The 19,302-nt window shown below is 44.3% G+C and overlaps 1 protein-coding gene across 2 annotated transcripts; it reads left to right on the forward strand.

Annotated features, from left to right (window-relative positions):
* The first annotated feature begins 880 nt into the window (after nt 1-880).
* LOC117347012 (transcription factor CP2-like protein 1) lies at nt 881-18,587 on the forward strand. Of its 2 annotated transcripts, none has more exons than XM_033917290.1 (15): nt 881-1,107; nt 9,079-9,230; nt 10,694-10,770; nt 11,542-11,647; nt 11,967-12,073; nt 13,148-13,300; nt 13,619-13,729; nt 13,967-14,052; nt 14,231-14,285; nt 15,716-15,812; nt 16,097-16,187; nt 16,346-16,428; nt 16,686-16,831; nt 17,113-17,164; nt 17,533-18,587. In XM_033917290.1, exons 1-15 carry the CDS (start codon nt 1,025-1,027, stop codon nt 17,568-17,570), a joined length of 1,437 nt encoding a protein of 478 aa, XP_033773181.1. In that variant the 5' UTR covers nt 881-1,024; the 3' UTR covers nt 17,571-18,587. The 2 variants fall into 2 exon arrangements, with proteins under 2 accessions (XP_033773181.1, XP_033773182.1); XM_033917291.1 differs by having other exon boundaries at nt 15,719-15,812.
* Nucleotides 18,588-19,302: the final 715 nt, after the last annotated feature.

The raw sequence follows: 19,302 nt of genomic DNA on the forward strand, positions 1-19,302 counted from the left end.
TGCCCCAAAGAGATTACAGAATTTTACTTTATTTTTAAAAATTCTCTTCATACGTATACACTAGAATAGATGACATGCACATCACGTACGCAAGAGTCTGTCAATATTATGAGTGTCGGTGTGCATAAGAATACAACCGCCCAAACATCATTCTTTGATGTGATTGGACCTTGAAAACAAAGGCAAGTAATTTTAGTTTTATTTTTTTATGCAGTTGTTATCCTAACTTGAGCAACAAAGCAATCGTGGCTTTGTTACAGCTTGGAGCTTCTTATCTTTACCATCTTTGATTTTCAGCTCTGACAGAAATTAAATTAAAAAAAAAAAAAAAAAGAGAACGACTGCAGATGGTGGATGATGAAATGCATGTTTGCTTGTTGACTATCGAGCTGCATTTTGAGTTAATTTGCACTCAAAACCAAGAACATCCATCGCATCGATTAGCAATTCTATTCTATCGACTTTAGTTTCATCATTGTTACATTACCCATACATATATTAAAGAACTTTAAATAAATAACTCTCAGATTTAATTTCTTGTTGATTTGCAATTTTATAATTTCAGCCATATTGTGCAACGCAAAAACATTCGCTCCATTTAGTGTGCCAGAGCTAAAAAGGTTTGAGAGACACTACTCTATTGATTAAGAATGTCCCCCTGTCTTTCACTTGTTGAACTGTACCTGCAGGTTCTTCAGTTTTGTCTGTGATTAGGAAATGTGACCTTGCGTCCCACCTTTACAGGAGATCATCTTTCAGAAGTACAACAGCCAATCCGGAAGCATCACCTCTGTCTGTGTCCAGCCCTTCATCTGAGAACAGGTGAGCTGATGGTATAAAAATGAAAGTGGCACTGTCTGTGCACTTTTAGCCTCAAAGATAGGGAAACTGGGAGCTTAATGAGAGGACTACACCATCAGCCTCAGACAGTAGTGAAGATTGCCTAGACAAGGGATCTACTCCAGCAGTGGTGTGTGACTTTTGTTCTGATTGGAACAACCCTTCAGCCTGGGGTTCTTGCAACATGCTTTTTTGGCACAGCCAACCAGAGCACTACTGGCCTTCCCCGTCTGAGCACTACCAGGGTCCCACAAGCAGCATTTTCAGGTAACAGCTCTGCCTCTTTTATTCAAGTAGTACAATGCTTTTAGAAGATTTCTAGCATGAGAGAATCATTTGTTAAAAAATCTATCTTGCCATCAGTTTATGTTTGCATCAGAGCCTACGAGAGCCAAGAGGCTGGAAGTCCAACTGAGAAAACATAGTAACATAGTAGATGACGGCAGATAACGACCCGAATGGTCCATCCAGTCTGCCCAACCTGATTCAATTTAAATTTTTAAATTTTTTCTTCTTAGCTATTTCTGGGCAAGAATCCAAAGCTTTACTCTGTACTGTGCTTGGGTTCAAACTGCCGAAATCTCTGTTCAGACTTACTCCAGCCCATCTACACCCTTCCAGCCATTGAAGCCCTCCCCAGCCCATCCTCCACCAAACGGCCATGTACAGACACAAACCGTGCAAGTCTGCCCAGTACTGGCCTTAGTTCAATATTTAATATTGTTTTCTGATTCTAAATCCTCTGTGTTCATCCCACGCTTCTTTGAACTCAGTCACAGTTTTACTCTCCACCACCTCTCTCGGGAGCACATTCCAGGCATCCACTACCCTCTCCGTAAAGTATAATTTCCTAACATTGCCCCTGAATCTACCACCCCTCAACCTCAAATTATGTCCTCTGGTTTTACCATTTTCCTTTCTCTGGAAAAGATTTTGTTCTACGTTAATACCCTTCAAGTATTTGAACGTCTGAATCAAAGATCCAGGATAATTATATGTACCTGAAGATGAATCTCTGCCCCCTCCAAGGAGCTCACAGAACATTAAAGGGTGTCTTGCTCCCTCTTTTGCTGGAATTCCTTTCATGGATGAGGAGTGATGTGTCTGTGCTGGGGAGAATGGGAGTGCCAGTCATAGGAGTAAGGTCTTTGGGTACTTCAGCACCGCCAATATTGGGGGGAAAAAACCCCTTCACTATGTCCATGGAGGGGTTTTCCAATCATTTTGAAAAGTTGGCTTTAAGGTGCCAGTGATTGGGGCAGGGGGCCCAAGTGCTAGTGAGTGCTATTGCAGGTGGCAGATACTCACCCCCTCTGTACCCATCAATGTGTCTCAAGCTTGCTTGGCTAGGGAGGTTCCTTTCTGGGGCTGTGCATGGGCTGAGGTGGATTATTCTGGTTCCTGCTGCAAAAAGGATCAAAGTGAGCTTTGCTATCTGTCAGCCAAATCTAATTGCCACTTGGCAGGTAGTCTGAAAGTCAGGGGTGAGCTGTTGTTTTACTATAAACACAAGATTATCTTGTAATGAGGTATAAGGTAAAATGAATCATGTACCATGGCACTACTTTTGCTAACAGGCAGTGATGTAGCAGCGCTGTTTTGGTGGGAACGCCGGGACCCATCCTCCTTCACCCCACCCCATACCTGCACGCACGCCACTTTCCTATTTCTTTAACGGCATGAGCAGTAACCCCAACCTGCAGCTCATGCCAGCGTCGGCTCTTCCTCTGATGTCACTTCCTGGACCCGTGCCTAGGAAGTGACTTCAGAGGAAGAGCCGACGCTGGCATGAGCTGCAGGTTGGGGTTGCTGCTCATGCCAGGAACGTTAAATCCTAATCCTAATCCTATCCTTGGGCTTACATACCGATCTGGTTCACAAAATTAACCAAAGAGGCAAAGAAAACAATGATAGGACAAAAAATTCATCTGTTGCAGTCCCTTATTTATCAGTTACGAATTTCTGAAAAAGATACGTCTTCAAAGTTTTTCTAGAAAGTGTCAAAGAAGAAAGGAGTCTAATTTCTGAAGGAAGGTCATTCCAAGTTTTTACCAAAGCAAATGCCATACTTAAGATTTGAATACCCCTAGTGGAAGGGAATACTAATTTAAATTTGTGTATTCCTCTAGAAGAAAGGGGTTGTTGAGAATTAAAAGAAAGAATAAGTAATGGGGAAAAGATCCCATATAAATAGCACTGGCACATATTAATTTGGCAGCCGTGTTCTGAACAAGCTGCAGTCTCTTTAAATTGTACTTATTTAAACTGATATAAAGAGAGTTAACATAATCCAGATGAGCCAATATAATAGCCTGGACCAACATGGTAAAATGTTGCTGATGGAAAAAACGACGGACCCTCCTCAACATCCGAAGACTAAAGAAGCATTTTTTCAATATATTGTTAATTTGATTAGTCAAAGAAAGAGTAGAATCCAAAACAAACCTGAGGATTTGGGGGGAAGGATGTGCACGTGGCAGGAGGAGGAGGGGAAGAAGTGGATGGGGGTGGGAGGGTGCCACCACCCCAGGTGCCTTTCACCCTGGCTATGCCACTGTTAATAGGGAATCTTGGTGTGGAGGAGTAACCTAATGGTTAGTGCAATGTACTGAGAACCAGAGAAACTGGGTTTAATTCCCATCTCAGCTCCTTGTGACACTTAATCCTCTATTGCCCAGGTACAAAATAAGTACCTGTATATACTGGTAATATGTAAACAGCTTTGATTGTAACCATAGAATGGTGGTATATCAAGTCTCAACTAGAGTTCTGCACGGGAACGGGGATTGCGGGAATCCCGCGGGTCCCGTGGGACTCCCGCAGGGATCCCCCCAGGTCTACAGGACTCCCACGGGGATCCCCCCAGGCTCATGGGACTCCCATGGGGATGGAACCGGGGTTCCTGAGGTCTGGAAAGAGAATTAGTAGAAGATAGACAAAAGCAGAAATTGGGACTAAGATGATGAAAAAACAAAATGTTCTACCAGCTTCAGCAAGGGAGATGTTCATTTTGAGGGGGGTTAAGCTCAAAGTGGGAGGTCCAGCCCCCTGTCATGGTTATGCCACCAATGGTGTTTAGTACAAAATGAAGTACTTACCGAGTTTGTTTTGGCACATTTTTCTTATGCAACCATAGTCCTCAAAAGTGTGTCTCGCAATTCTGCTTTAAATGATTTTGATACTGTATTGTTTGATTCTTTACTCATTTCTGAATTAAAAAACATTTGTGGATCTTGGAAGGACCGCTCACAAGTTACCTAAACCAGATGGTGGAACCAGATTTGTTTGATATACAGATATGAGCTTTATATTGCCAAAAAATTCAACTCTTTATTTCTTTTAACAAGAAATGATTGACCCTACAGTCACATGACCTAATGTCTATTCTAATTCTTTCCGGTGATGTATGCATCTCTTATTTCTCTTCACTGTTATTTGTTTATATTGTACTAGTGTTTAAACCCGTTACATTAACGGGTGCTAGAATATATGTGTAGACTTAGGCATTTCTTTCTTTCTTTCTTTATGCCTTTCTTTCTCTCTTCCTGCCCCCTTTCTTTCTGTCCCTCTCCCTGGCCCCCTGTCTGTCTGTCTTTCTTTATTTCTGTCTCCTTGGCCGCTGTCTGTCTGTCTTTCTTTCTTTCTCTCTCCTTGGCCACTGCCTATGTGACTGTCTTTCTTTCTTTCTTTCTCCTTGGCCGCTGTCTGTCTTTCTTTCTGTCTCTCTCCTTGACCATTGCCTATCTGTCTGTCTTTCTGTCTTTCTCCTTGGCCGCTGTCTGTCTGTCTTTCTTTCTGTCTCTCTCCCTGGCCGCTGTTTGTCTTTCTTTCTCCTTAGCCGCTTTCTTTCTTTCTGTCTCTCTCCTTAGCCGTCTGTCTGTCTTTCTTTCTGTCTCTCTCCTTGGCCACTGTCTGTGTGCCTTTCTGTCTCTCTTCCTGGCCACTGTCTGTCTGTGTGTCTTTCTTTCTTTCTGTCTGTCTGTCTGTCTCTCTCTCCTTAGCCACTGTCTGTGTGCCTTTCTGTCTCTCTCCTTGGCTATCTGTCTTTCTTTTTTTCTGTCTCTCTCTCTCTCCCTGGCCACTGTCTGTGTGCCTTTCTTTCTGTCTCTCTCCTTGGCCTCTGTCTGTCTTTCTTTCTATTTCCCTGGCCGCTGTCTGTCTTTTTTTCTTTGTCTCTCTCCCTGGCCGCTGTCTGTCTGTGTGTCTTTCTTTCTTTCTGTCTGTCTGTCTCTCTCTCCTTGGCCACTGTCTGTGTGCCTTTCTTTCTGTCTCTCACCTTGGCCACTGTCTATCTTTCTTTCTCTCTCTCTCTCTCTCTCCATGGCTGCTGTCTGTCCCTCTCCTTGGCCGCTGTCTTTCTTTCTTTCTGTCTCTCTCCTTGGCCGCTGTCTGTCTGTCTTTCTTTCTATCTCCCTGGCCGCTGTCTTTCTTTCTTTCTGTCTCTCTCCCTGGCTGCTGTCTGTCTGTGTGTCTTTCTTTCATTTTTTCTGTCTGTCTCTCTCTCTTTCCTTGGCCACTGTCTGTGTACCTTTCTTTCTATCTCTCTCCTTGGCCGCTGTCTGTCTTTCTTTCTCTCTCTCCTTGGCCACTGTCTGTCTCTCTCCTTGGCTGCTGTCTTTCTTTCTTTCTGTCTCTCACCATGGCCCCCTGTCTTTCTGTGTGTGTGTCTCTTTCTTTCTGTCTGTCTCTCTCCCCATAATAACCTATCATACTGCCCTCCTTCTCCCCCATCTCAAATTACAAAAACACTTTATTATGCCACTCGGTCACTCTGGTGCTAACTGAGTGCCCTGATGCCGGTAAGCAGCGCTGTTGCCTGCAGGGCCCCTAAAGTTTTAGTGGCTTTCCTACCAATGTCGTACACATTGAGGACCACAGGCTGGTTGGCCATCCTCCTTCCCCGTGGCTCCTTGGTTCAGTGCACAGTCCTCATCAGCGGATACCTTTAGTATTAGATGGAGTGAGGGCGGGAGCTACGGATCATGGACGCAGGGATCATGGAGTCTGAAGTGCACATGCGCGCTAAGGGTTTTATTATGATAGATTTTATTGTTGGTTTAAACAAACTAAGACTTAAAAAAAAATCAAAACTGTCAGAAGTAATTGCTGCTTTTTATGGGGACAGGGGTCGGGCAGGGACAGGGGTCGGGCGGGGAAGGAGGGGATTCCTCGCGGGGTCGGGCAGGGACAAAGGGGATTCTGGTGGGGACAGAGGGGATACTGGTGGGGACGGGTGAGGACAGGTGGGATTTCTGTCCCCGCGCAACTCTCTAGTCCCAACCCTTTGACACAGATTCCTTGCACATCTGGCACTCTCACAGATTCTTGGCACTGCTTTCACTATTGGGAGTCATTACATATATTGACTCTGCTTTCACTATCAAGGGGGTTCCTGGCACACCATGGCGCTACTTTTGCATTCATGGCACTGCTATCACTATCAGAGGGATTCTTGGCAACCCTGTCACTGCTTTTGCTATCAGGGGGTTCCTTGAACGCTATAGCACTCTTTCTACTGGTGGGGAAGGGGAGGAATGTTCCTGGCAAATGTTAGCACTGCTTTCACTATTGGGGGAGGGAGAGGTCCTTGCACTGCTTCTACTATCAGGAGGAGGTGGGAGAGGGAATGTTCCTGGCAAACCCTGGCACTGGTTTCACTGTCGGGGAAGTCCTGGCACACTCTGGTGTTGATTTTGCTCTTAGGTGTTCATGGCACTTCTTGGCAACTCTTATCTTAACTGTTTTTCAAGTTTATTAGGTGTTTATATACTGCCTATCAAGGTTTATCTAAGCAGTTTTACAATTAGGTACTCAAGTGTTTTCCATATCTGTCCCGGTGGGCTCACAATCTATCTAACATACCTGGGGCTATGGAGGATTGAGGGTCACAAGGAGCAGTGCGGGATTTGAACCCACAACCCCAGGGTGCTGAGGCTGTAGATCCAACCACTGCGACTTGCATACACTCTGCCAAGGCTTTCAGACAGACAGACAGAGGCCAAGGAGACAGACCAGCGGCCAAGAAAATAGATAGCAAGAGACAGACAGCAAAAAAAGAAAGACAGACAGCGGCCAAGGAGACAGACCAAAATAAAGAAAGACAGACAGTGGCGAAGGAGACAGACAGCAAAAAATAGAGACAGACAGCAGCCAAGGAGACAGACAGCAAAAAAAGACAGACAGACAGCGGCCAAGGAGACAGACATACAGCAGCCAAGGAGACAGACAGACAGCAGCCAAGGAGACAGACAGCAAAAAAGAGAGACAGACAGAGGCCAAGGAGACAGACCAAAATAAAGAAAGACAGACAGCGGCCAAGAAAATAGATAGCAAGAGACAGACAGCAGCCAAGGAGACAGACAGCAAAAAAAGAAAGACAGACAGCAGCCAAGGAGACAGACAGCAAAAAAAGACAGACAGACATACAGCAGCCAAAGAGACAGACAGACATACAGCAGCAAAAAGGAGAGCGAGAGAGACAGAAAGAAAGACAGACAGACACATCTATTCTAGCACCTGTTAATATAACGGGCTTAAAGACTAGTGTAATATAAGTAATGCTGGACTGAAAACCTGGGATTTTAACTGTTTCTACTTCAGTTCCAACGTACATCCCTAATGAAAATACGAGGGTAAATCAAAAAGTAAAGGCAAAATAAATTTAATGGCTTTAATAGAAGTAACTGTGAGCAACTGAACATATCACTTTTCCACATAGTTTCCATGCATGACAAAGTATTTGCTGTATCGTTCAACTAGCTTCTGAATTCCTGCAGAGGTTTTTCGGCTGCTCCCGATGCCAGGTGCTTCCTTTACTTCATCATGCTTTGTCTTTTGCTCTCTGGGTCACAGTGATGCACCCATGTCTCGTCGCCGGTGACAGTTCTCTCCAGAATACTCGGAACTTCTTCATACTGTCTCAGGAACCGGGTCACAACCTCCACACACTGTTGCTTGTGCAGCTCAATAAGCTGTTTGGGAACCCATCGTGCGCAGACTTTCACGTATCCCTAGTCAAGATGCATTATGGCATATGCAGATCCATAGCTGACATCCAAATTTTCAGCCAGTTGAGACACCATTATCTGTCAATCTTTTTTAATCAAGGCGTCCACCCTGTTAATGTGATGTTAATGGGCAACCAAAACGACCTTCATCAGTTACACCTGTTCTTCCCACTTTAAATTTTTTTACCCACTCATAAACCTTTTGTAGATTCATGGTGCTATGTCCATACTGAGTCAATATCAGATGATTAATTTCCATAGGTTTCACTCCCTCTGCCCAAAGAAAGCGCACTACTGCATGTTGTTTTTTGATGGTGCAATCTAGCAATGGAGCGTCCATGTTTCTGATCTCGTGGCTGCCGCACGACTAAAGGCCGAGCGCTGCACTGTGCGTGGACGAATTATCCAACAGGCAAAATCCGAGTATATATCTTGCATTTCACTAGCTCTGTTCCAGTTACTGTGTAATTTAACAATTGCCTTTAATTTCTGATTCACCCTCGCATGTTCCGAGATGAAGCCATGCAGGAAAAGGCTCAACAAGTTACAACTGTTTCAAAGAGTGGCATGATTAGTGGTAGGCAACAGTGCAGCAAAGAGTGCATTTTAAAGTCTGGCCAATAATACATTAGATTTTGTACCATGTATCTCCTGCTATTTTGAAAGAATTTTTTAAAATCTATCAACCAATATGCTTGGCTGGGAGGATGGTAGTTTCTCATTCCAGAATCGGTGTGGCTGTTATCAGTGGGAGGAGCAAAACTTTGCTAGGTGTTCTGCGATTTTGCACGGCCAGATTGGGTTTTAAGAAAATGTTGAAGAGACAATTGTTTGTAAGTGCCTTTTTGTATTGAGATTTTACATAATGTAAGTACCTGCTAATGTGTTACCTGATTAATGATCAAATTTTATGGTATAGTCTTCTGTAACTATTTAAGATGTCTGTTTGTTAACTTTTATAACTGTGATTATGTAAACCATATACAGTATATAAATTTTTAAATAAAATCCATCTAGCTGAATATGCAGGAGTAAGCCATTTAAATAGAATGGGTCATTTTCTTTCATTTTTACCTACTTTTCAAGGACTGGTGTAATGCTCGCTCACTGTTTACAACTTGAAATCACATGTGGCCGACCATCTGAATTACAAATGCAGACATGTGGCTCCTGGTACAGAACAACAAAGCTTTCAGGCTCTGGCCCACTGTGGTACAACTTTCTCTTTCAGGGAATCTTTGCCAGTGCCATTTTTAAAGCAGGAGGAACAAAGTGTTTCTGCGACCCCCGAGTTGCACTGCCCCACGTTTCAGTGTGTCTTATGTGCTGCCACGTCACCAGCCATAAAACTTCAGGATGAGACCCTGACGTATTTGAACCAAGGTAAGAGTCTTCTATCCCCCATCCAAACCGAGGATATGTTATCACACAGATACTCCCAGCTATGGCTATGGACCTTTACCAGAGTCAGCCCAACCATTAGGCAGAACTAGGCGACCTACCTAGGGTAGCAGCCTCTCAGGGACAGCAAAGAGCAGCAGCAGTCAAAGCAAAACTATAGATCCAGACAGCTACATAAACTCAAAAGAACCATCAATGCATACCTTTCCCTACATTTTTGTTATGACCATGATTGTTGAGTTTAAATGATCAAATTTTATTGGAGGGAGGTGGGGGGGGGGGGGAATGGCAACCTAGGAGCCTGAAAGTTAATGGTGGGGAGGAGGTGTAAGGCTGAAGGTTTGTCTAGGACACCTACCCTTGCACTGCCTCTGGTCATTACTAACTCCTCTTCCTTCTAGCTTAAACTCAAGTCAGAAGCAATGGCTACCACCATGTATCTCAAAGTTAGGGGCCATTTACCATATGAGGGGCTATGTCTAGTACCAGTGGTCTCCAAAGCACAGCCCCAGGACCACATGTGGCTTCCAAATTTCACCATTGTGGCCCTCAACAGTTGGCCAGATCCTGTAAATACATTAATTTCAATCTTGCCTACTTGATATAGTAACTGCAAACAATCTCTGAAGTGTATTACGCAGGTGTTTCATGTATGGAATTTTCTACTGTTGACAATCCAAAATAAAGCGAGTTTTTAAAATACAGCCTTACTAAGCTGTAGAATCAATATTAGTATTCCTTTTTAATGTTTAATACCCAGTCTGAACAAGCAGGTCAAGGTGGTTTACAAAATTAGTAGAATGTGTAAGGATGAAATCTTTTGGTGGCCCTCAAGAGCTTTCTCATATTCACTGCAGCCCTTTACATGGAAAAGGTTGGAGACCACTGTCTTGTACCATATACACACCTCAGCCACTGATCGGGGGGGGGGGGGGTCACTGCTAAACCCCCTACATTTAGGGGCCTACAGCTACTCTCTCACACCTTAGTGTAGGGTTATCAGATTTTCCAGAACGAAAATCCAGATTCATGGCCCTGCCCCCAGACTCACCTGAGTCACACTCTGTTCCGCACCCCCCTCCTTCAACCTGTTTGCTTATCGGGAAGACATCTGCACATGTGCTGGTGTGATGCGATAACATCGCACGTATGCGCATGACGTCACCACGTTGCATCTGTCGCTGGAAGCTTTTCAAAATCCGGACAAAGTGCCGTGTTTTGAAAAGCTGTCCAGACCCCTGGACATGTTCGGGGAAATCCAGACGTCTGGTAACCCAACCTTAGTGGAAGCAGTGATGTGTGTAAAATGCTTTGCAGATGTGTGTGACCCCTCCCTATATGAAAACAGGTCATAGGTGCCTTTGGCAAAAATGTTCTTGAGTCACATGGGAGAGATTTAAGCAGTCTTGTCATGCCCTCTTATGTGGGATATCTTGTATTTTCAGGGCAGTCCTATGAGATCCGGATGCTGAGCAACTGGAGGCAGAGTGGAGAGTCAGTGGGATGCAAAAAGCTACTGAAGGTGAGAGGTTGCTAGACAGTGGTGGAGCTCGACAGCAATGTCACGATTACATTACCATAATTAATAGCCATTTTTAATTATGGGAGTGCTGGACAAATCTATTGATTCTGGGTTTACATTTTTTTTGGGGGGGGGATAATATCAATAGTGCCCCCCCTTGCTTTCTTCTCTACATTTGGAGTTCATCCCCCTTCATCGTGTCTTGTCTAACTGTGCTTTCACCACTGTTTTTTCTTCATTTGAATTGTTGGCTCGGCTATTGGGTGGGATAGAAAGTTCAAAATAAATTTGAAAACACATGAACTTTCAAATAACATGAAACCAAGGAAATGTAATTTCAAATGAATGCAGAGCCCTAGTTCTTATCAAGAAATAGATCATGAAAATCTAAGGTCTGATGTGTATTTTTGTTTTTTTGCTGTTACTGTGGTGTCAGGGATTTCATTAGAACTGAAATTGTCACGTTTGCCTGTTGCTTTTGCCTTTTTACCTAGCTCTCACACACTGCCCCCTTTAAAAGATATTTTCTGTCATTTTGAACACAACTGTAGCAGGAAAGGCTCCAGATAAGGCCATGACACTATGTGGAGGATTAGGCCTTAATACATATAAGGGTGAATCTGAGCTGTGCACAAATCAGTGACTGGTGTGTCAAAGTTTTGTTATCAGTAATATTCTGGAAGACTGTCGGTAAAACCATTAGCATAAATTTGGAGCCCTGGTTAGGGAGGATGGGCTAATTGACTGTGCTTCTGCTGCTCCTTCCCTTAGAGTATGATCAGAGTGGGCTTCCATGACAGGCGACTTCAATATACAGAGCGACAGCAGCTGGAGGGTTGGCAATGGAGCCGTCCTGGAGACCGCATATTGGACATTGGTGAGTCTCCACATGCTCTTCAGAGATGATACAGTAAAAGCTAGTTAAGCTATGAACTACAAGTCGGTGGCTAGGAGTTGTATACTCTGTTCAACCTTGGGCTAATCACGTCTCCCTCTCAGGCTATCCCTTCTGTAGTCATATAGTTTTAAAAAGTCACCATGTCTAATGCTGGACACTTCTGTGTAGCCTGGCCATGCACCTTAGAGGAGGCTGCATGTCTCTGAGGCTACTGGAGTCCTATTATGATGAATAGCTCTTTGGAAATGCCAGTAATGATCCCTTTCTTTACCTTGCATGCTTTGGTGCAATGTTTCAGACATCCCATTATCTGTGGGGGTGATGGAACCCCACATACACCCCACCATGCTGAATACTGCTGAGTTTCTCTGGGATCCCACCAGGAGGACGTCTGTCTTTATCCAGGTGAGCATAACAATAAAGACACGAGTAAGAGTCCGAGGCCCTTCAAAGCTGAATATCATGTGTGCAAGAAGTAGCCCTGGACCCCTGAACTGAAAGTAGGGTATGTTTAGGAGGATGCCCAAGCCCCGTTCCCCCAGAACCAAGTTCTAAATGTGTTCAGGAGGCCCCCTTTTCATGATAGGGTGCAAAATAGCTTCATTTTGCTTTTCTGTCTAGTCCTTCACTACCCCAGCAAGCTCAGGAAACACCTGTACATCCCAGTGTGTGTTAGAGCCTGACAAAGTTTCGCCATGTCCCTCTGCAAGAAAGTACACTCGACACATGAGATAAGGTACTTATGCTAGACAATCTAGACAACCTGATTAAGTGACCTGCTGCACTACAGGGTGGACATAAGCATTGCCATACTGGGACAGATCCATCAACCCAGTATCCTATTTCTAACGGTGACCAATCCAGGTCACAAATACTCATTCTCAAATTGGAAATATCTTAAAACAATTTTTGAAATATTATAAAGCTTTTTATTCTCCTGAGCTTTATTCAAATAAAGAATTTGAAGGCCACATCTTTAAAATGGAGCGTATGATAGCCGTGCAGCAGGGGCATTTCAAAAAATGTAGGGATGTTTGGGAGCCATTAACAAAACATTGTAATGATTGAATGTGACTTTTTCCCTTTGCACATACACATCCAAGTGGGTGGGGTGGGGAGGGATATTTGATGTAAAATAGACTTTGATAGAATATTGTGATGTTTAAAGTGTAAATTGATTTTATCTTATATTGCACTTATTGAAAGTTTAGAAATGAATAAAGAATTAAAAAAAAAAAAAAACCAAATATCTTGCAAGATCCCAAAAGTAGGCCAAGACCAATCTTTTGAGGTAAATAATACTGTAGTTTTAATAATACAGAGTTAAAGAGAATCACTGTCATACATGTGTCCACTGTTGGCCCTCCTTCCTTGGCTATCCTGCTCTTGTAGAGAGAAGGACCACTCCTTCTGCATCTAATACCACACCCCATCTTGGCTACTTTGCTCCCACTGCTAACCTCTATTCTCTGCTGCCAGGTTCACTGCATCAGCACAGAATTTACCCTACGGAAAAATGGCGGAGAGAAGGGCGTCCCCTTCCGCATCCAGATTGACACATTCAAAGCGGATGAGAGTGGAGTTCACACAGAACCCCTGTATTCTGCCAGCTGCCAAATCAAAGTATTCAAGGTGATTCCTCTGCCTTCCATCTCTGCCTTGCAGTGCTCTGCTTGTCCAAACTTCTGCATCTTATCCCACTTACCCAGCCATCACTTCACTCCTATTCCCAGCCTGTCCTCTAAGACTCCTGTAATGCTCTGCCCTAAACCTGTCTCAAGCCCTTTTCCCTACTTTCATCTAAATGCCCTGATTTCTCCCCTCCCCTATAAGTGCATACCTTGTTTCTTAACTGACAATTGCCCTAGACTTGCTTACCTTGACTCATCTGCTCCCTGCTTGGCTCTTAGCTGCAAACATCACCCAATTCCTCATGAGAATTTATTTCAGCCTAAAGGAGCTGACAGAAAGCAAAAAACAGACCGGGAAAAGATTGAGAAACGGTCTCTGCAAGAGAGAGAGAAATACCAGCTTTCATATGAAACCACGCTACTGACAGGGGTAAGTGGGGGGAAGGAATGGAATACAAGACCTTTCTAAGCCCACAGTCCTGAGCAGGAAAAGTACACTGATGGAGGGATGAGTACACTGGTTTTGAGTGGTGCATATGGAGGAGATGATGGTCTGTTTTCTGGTGGGGGAGATGACGCTTGCTGGTTGATGCCATGTGTACCATCCTTGTTGTTTTTCTCTTGCTCCTTTGCAGAAGGGTTGTAATGACTTTCTTTTCCTTTTCAGTGTGCCCCATGGCCAGACTCTGAGGTCTCCAGCAGCCAACACAGCCCCCCCAGCACCCCTGGACTCAATTCTTCAACTCCAGAAAGGTGAGTATACGAGAAACAAGGACGGAAAACATTGCAGCTTTGGTGCAGGACTCTCCTAGTGCCACACAATACAGTAGAAGGGCTCCAGTAAAAGCAGTGTCAGTGAGTACAGCATTGCAGATGTTGTCTTTGTCCCAGCCTCCTTCAGCATGTCACCTATCTGCCCTTGTCTTCTCAGGATCTGCCCATCCCCAGCCTGTCCATCTGCCAGCTCTCCAGAGAGCACTGTGGAGGTAAGACACCAGCATATTCCCACCTTAGGGATAGAGGGGCACAGAAGTCTTTTATGCTACCAGCAAAAAATTATAGCTATTTTGTAGACCGTGAAATCAAAGAATTATTCTTTCTGAAAATTCCTTTGGCTCTTATGGTCTCAATATTATGATTCTAAATAAATTGGGATATGGCTGCGGTGATTTAATTGAGGAATATAATCCCAAGAGGAGCTAATATTCAAAAGGATTTGTGCTGTTAAAACTGAAGTTAACTGCATACTAAAATTCAGAGACAATACACAACTTTTGTTTGGGAGGAGCTCTTGGGGAGGGGATTTTGCCAATATTAAGGACATAAGAAGGTGCCTCCGCTGAGGCAGACCAAAGGTCCATCCTGCCCAGCGGTCCGCTCTCGCAGCGGCCCATCAGGACTAATTGCCTGAACAGTGTCCCTGACTAATTTTGTAACTGCCTCTAATCCTATCCCTAATACCTACCTCTACTCCTATCTGTACCCCTCAATTCAGTTGCTATCCAGATAACCTCCAATTTTCTAGGGCTATGACTGCTGACTTATTCATTTATATGTAACACCATATATTCTAAGGGAGGGGAGGAGTGGCTAGAGCTGCTGCCTCAGAATCCTGAGGTTGTGAGTTCAATCCCTGCGACTCTGGGCAAGTCACTTAACCCTCCACCGCCCCAGGTACCACAGTCAGATTATGAGCCTGCCAGGACAGGGAAAATACTTACAAGTACCTGATTACTATTCAATGCATTGTAAACCACTTCATGGTTATAAATCACAATAAATAAATAAGGACCTACTTAGACAGGGCCACTGAATATCTGAAATAAAATAAATAAAAAGGATAAGGGCACAAGTCAGCTCCTGAACATTACTCCCCACCCCAAGCAGCAGTAAGTCAGGTGTTATCCAAATTAGTATGGTAGGACAGTGCCCTCTGTGGTCAAAGCAGGACAATGTACGATTCATTTAATTTCTTGAATGCTTGCATGATCTATTGTTTGAAACAGATACAAATAAACTGTGTGACAGGCCTGCCCTGGTCTTGGGCCCCTAGGGCTAAGTTACACTCTAGGAGAGAGTTAAGACTGCCAGCCCTGGCTTGAAAAGCATTTTGGTACTTGTAATTGTATTCCGTCTCTGTTACTATGCAAATCCCCATTCATTCAAACTTCTCACTCTCTAAGGAACCAGTGTGATCCCATACATTTTTTTTTTTTTTTTTGCCCAAATAAGGTAGGGATTTTTAGAATCAATAATAAAAGAAGAAGCTGGCACACAGCAAAATGCTGGAGTAATATTTGATTCCAGAGTTCTGCTGCTATGACCAAGCGGCAATGTGGGGAGCCATGGACTGGAGGGAGGTCAGGTGTGGTAGATATGTCTAGAAAAGGATTGTGATGGTTCTCCTCCTCCCCAGCAGGCCCTCACTCTCTCTGCAACCCTTCAGGACACCCAGCAGTGGCTTATCAAGAATCGCTTCTCTAGTTACTGCAGAACACTGGGAAATTTCACAGGTAATGCTACCAAGCCTACACTAGGTTTCACTGTATGTGGGGATGGGGGTTTTAATGCCTCTTCTAGAGATGATGCTGATCAGCCCCTGCCTAAAGGACTGTTTCCTGGTGGTGGTGGAACAGGATTATGGTGCTTCTCCAGAGACTATTCCCAGGAGAAGGGTCATGGTGCCTGCCTTTTTAAGACAATGGAGGGAAGGCTCACAGTAGTAACAATCGTGCTCTTCAGATTGCCCCTTTGTAGAAAATTCATCTGAAAAGGGCACTTTGTATCCTGTCCATAGGAGCAGACCTGATGAAACTGTCCCGCTCTGACCTTATTCAGATCTGTGGTGCAGCTGATGGAATCCGCCTCTCCAATGTGCTGAAGGCCAGGTACAGTTTGAGGGGATGGTAGCAGGCATAGGTTCCTTTGCAGTGGTGGTAGCATGCAAATGAAAAAGCTTGTGATTGAACTACACATTCTTTAGCGGTGGTCAGTGAAACGCCTACAATCTGAGCACATAATCATGCAGGACATTTCTCTACTTCAGGTCTGTGAGACCACGCCTCACTCTCTACATCTGCATAGAGTCCACAGAGCAAGATGATGAAACCTCCGAGAATGCACAGACAGGTAAAGGAAAGGCCTTCACCCCCCACCATAATCCAGATTAGGGGCCCACAATGTGCTCAGCCCCATTTTTAATCCACTTCTATTAAGGGCACTCCTTCCAGTTCTAAGGATGCCCAACTCTTGCTTCTCCTTTCACTGCAGGCCCAGACTCAGAGCACCTAGCTCTTCTTTGATACCAGTGCTGACAGTGTTCATTGCTGAGCTGAAGTAGGTTACTGTTACATCTGCTAATACCAAATTTTTTCCCATCTTTTCAGCACTTTACCGGGAAATTCACCTCCAGGAGCTCACGGCCATTGAACTGACTACACAACTAGCGGATGCCACCAGTTTGCCAGCCAATCAGATCCACTGGGTTTCCAGGCAAGGGCCCAGCGGGATCCAGATTCTCATCAGTGATGCGGTAGGGCTCCTGGATTCAGCAATCCTAGGGACCAGTAGAGAGGGGAGGACTCAGGCTGATACCAAAAGGAAAGAGCCTCCATCTAACCTCTTCACTATGAATTACAAGAGAGGGTTATATTGCCAGCCTGGTAGCGCCCCCACATTAGCAGGGCAAGCGGCAGCAGTACTGAAGCCAGAAACATAAATTTATTTTATAAGCGTAACATACACTTTCAAAGTTTTTGCTAGGAAGTTCAGCTTCCTTAACTCTGCACCAATATGTTCCTCTCTGCCCTGCAGATGGTGAAAAACCTGCCTGATGAATCCTCATTCAGGGCAACCATTAAGAAAGGTGAGTGTTCTCCATGAAAGACTTCCAAAAACCATCCCCAAAAAGATGGCTTATGTGAAAGAAAGAGGGTGGGACAGACATTCCAGTACGACAAAGTATAGTTGGGGCACGCTGAAGTTGGGCAAACGTATGTTTGGGATTTGGCTGGATGATGGGTTGTGAAAGCAAAATAACTGTCCATCCAAAATTTCAGCTGCTACTCACCTAGAAGCTTTGGCAGTAGTCATGGAGGCAGCTGCAGCCTTAAGCTCCTGCCCTATTTGACCCATATGTTAGAGAAAACAGGAAACAGAGAAAGGCCCCTGCCCGCCCCTTCTGCATGTAAGAGGAATGATAAAACAAATCCTGCTTCTGTTTGTATATCCCAGTCCAGAACCCTGACGGACACCACATCATGCTAAGATAAGATTTGAGTGCAGCTAGTCCTTGGACAGAAGAGATGTACGATCACCTTCCACATCCAAAAGGGCTGGACCTTCTACTGAGCAACGTGCAAGGAGATGACAAGTGTCAGAATGTTCCAACCTTTCTCAAACTCAATCCAGCAGTATTACTGAGGAGGCCTCAGCAAAGGCAAGCTGGCATGGTGTGAACAGAACCTCAACCAACAGTGGTCATAAGAGAACAATGTGGTTCAAACTCAAATAAACTGCTTGCACTCTTAACACCACCTTCTTCCCTCAGGCTGGACCAGGACGGGGAGCAAAGACATTCATTCACTGTAAATCTGCAAAGAGACGTATTTCTTCTTTCTTTACAGGACCTACACAGCCTCTCACAATACATAGCCATCGCTCTAGGGCAAAAAGCCAGGCTTTTCACTTATGCATCTGTATGCACTTCCTCTCATATTGGGTTCTTTATATTCTAAGAACACCCCTGCTTTGCTATCTGCTTGGCCCCATTTAAACAAGGGGGCCACAGACCAGGAATAACCTAACCCAGGCAACTAGCTTGAAAGAGAGAGCGCTAAAAACACCAACTTCTACAAGGTACAAGAAGAATGAGCAGTGGCTTGCAACCAACCAGAAAGTGGTACTCTTGCCAGATGAGAGAGATACATAGCTACGGCCGATCCTTCCATACTATTGCATCATGACCAGCACCTCCGGAGGTCTTTTTTTTTTTTTTTAAGCCAATTTTGTTTTCAGTTTTTCAATAAATTTGGAGTTGCCACTTTAGCTAAGCTTAATCTGAATGCCACTAGCTACAGTCAACTGGAGTTCTAACAAACATTGCACCAGCCTATTCCCAATCACGCACTGGGCTGTCAGTTTAGGCCACAGCCATGTAAAATACTCAACAGCATTTTCTATGGGCAACTGCTATGTGTTTCTTCTAGACTTTTAAGGCTGTCATCATCTTTATATACACTCTGTATGAAGATGGACTGTTCAATAAAGTGGTTGTGTTTGGTGTTGAATTTTTCTCCTTTTTAATAACTAGCATCCATTTCTCAGGGTGGGAGGGAATTAATTTCTTCATATCAAGAGCTAAAAAGGAGGATACATAAGGTGCCTTTCTGTACTTTAATCAGCTAAATAATGACAGCAAGTCCCCCCCCCCCCCCCAGGAAACACAGTGTTATGCTGCTCTTGTATCTGGCACTCTGCTATTAGGAATACCCAAATTAGGGCCCTGTGCCAGCCTCATATCAGACATATAGCACAGCTTAGAGGCAGACAGGAGAATAAACCACATGATACAATGGAGAGCAGTGATCAATCCACTTGGAAGAAAAAGTGAAGACACAAATCCAGGAGGTGGATTGTGCTGAAGTTTATCTACATGGAATCTGGGGCCCTCTAGTGGAGCAGTTCAAGAAGTGTTAGTATCACACCTAGATATTAAAAGTACCAGGCTGAGAACAAGGGAAGCCAGTGTTCCAAGCCCCATTGTTCCTACTGACACTTGGCCCAAGCATTTCATGCTCCATTGCCTCTGCCAGATTGTAAGCCCTCTGGGGAAGGAAGCAATGTACTTGAATGTAACTTGCCTTGAGCTTTGCTTTGAAAGGTGAGAAATTAAAGTGCAAAATCCACATCCAAACTCAATAAAGCTCAGCCACATCTTGGTTTTTTTCTCATATTAGGAGTCACTGTGAACAAGGCAGTGAAATCGTCAACTTGCAGTGCAGT

Source organism: Geotrypetes seraphini, chromosome 13 (genome assembly GCF_902459505.1).
Source record: "Geotrypetes seraphini chromosome 13, aGeoSer1.1, whole genome shotgun sequence".
Taxonomy (NCBI): Eukaryota; Metazoa; Chordata; class Amphibia; order Gymnophiona; family Dermophiidae; genus Geotrypetes; species Geotrypetes seraphini.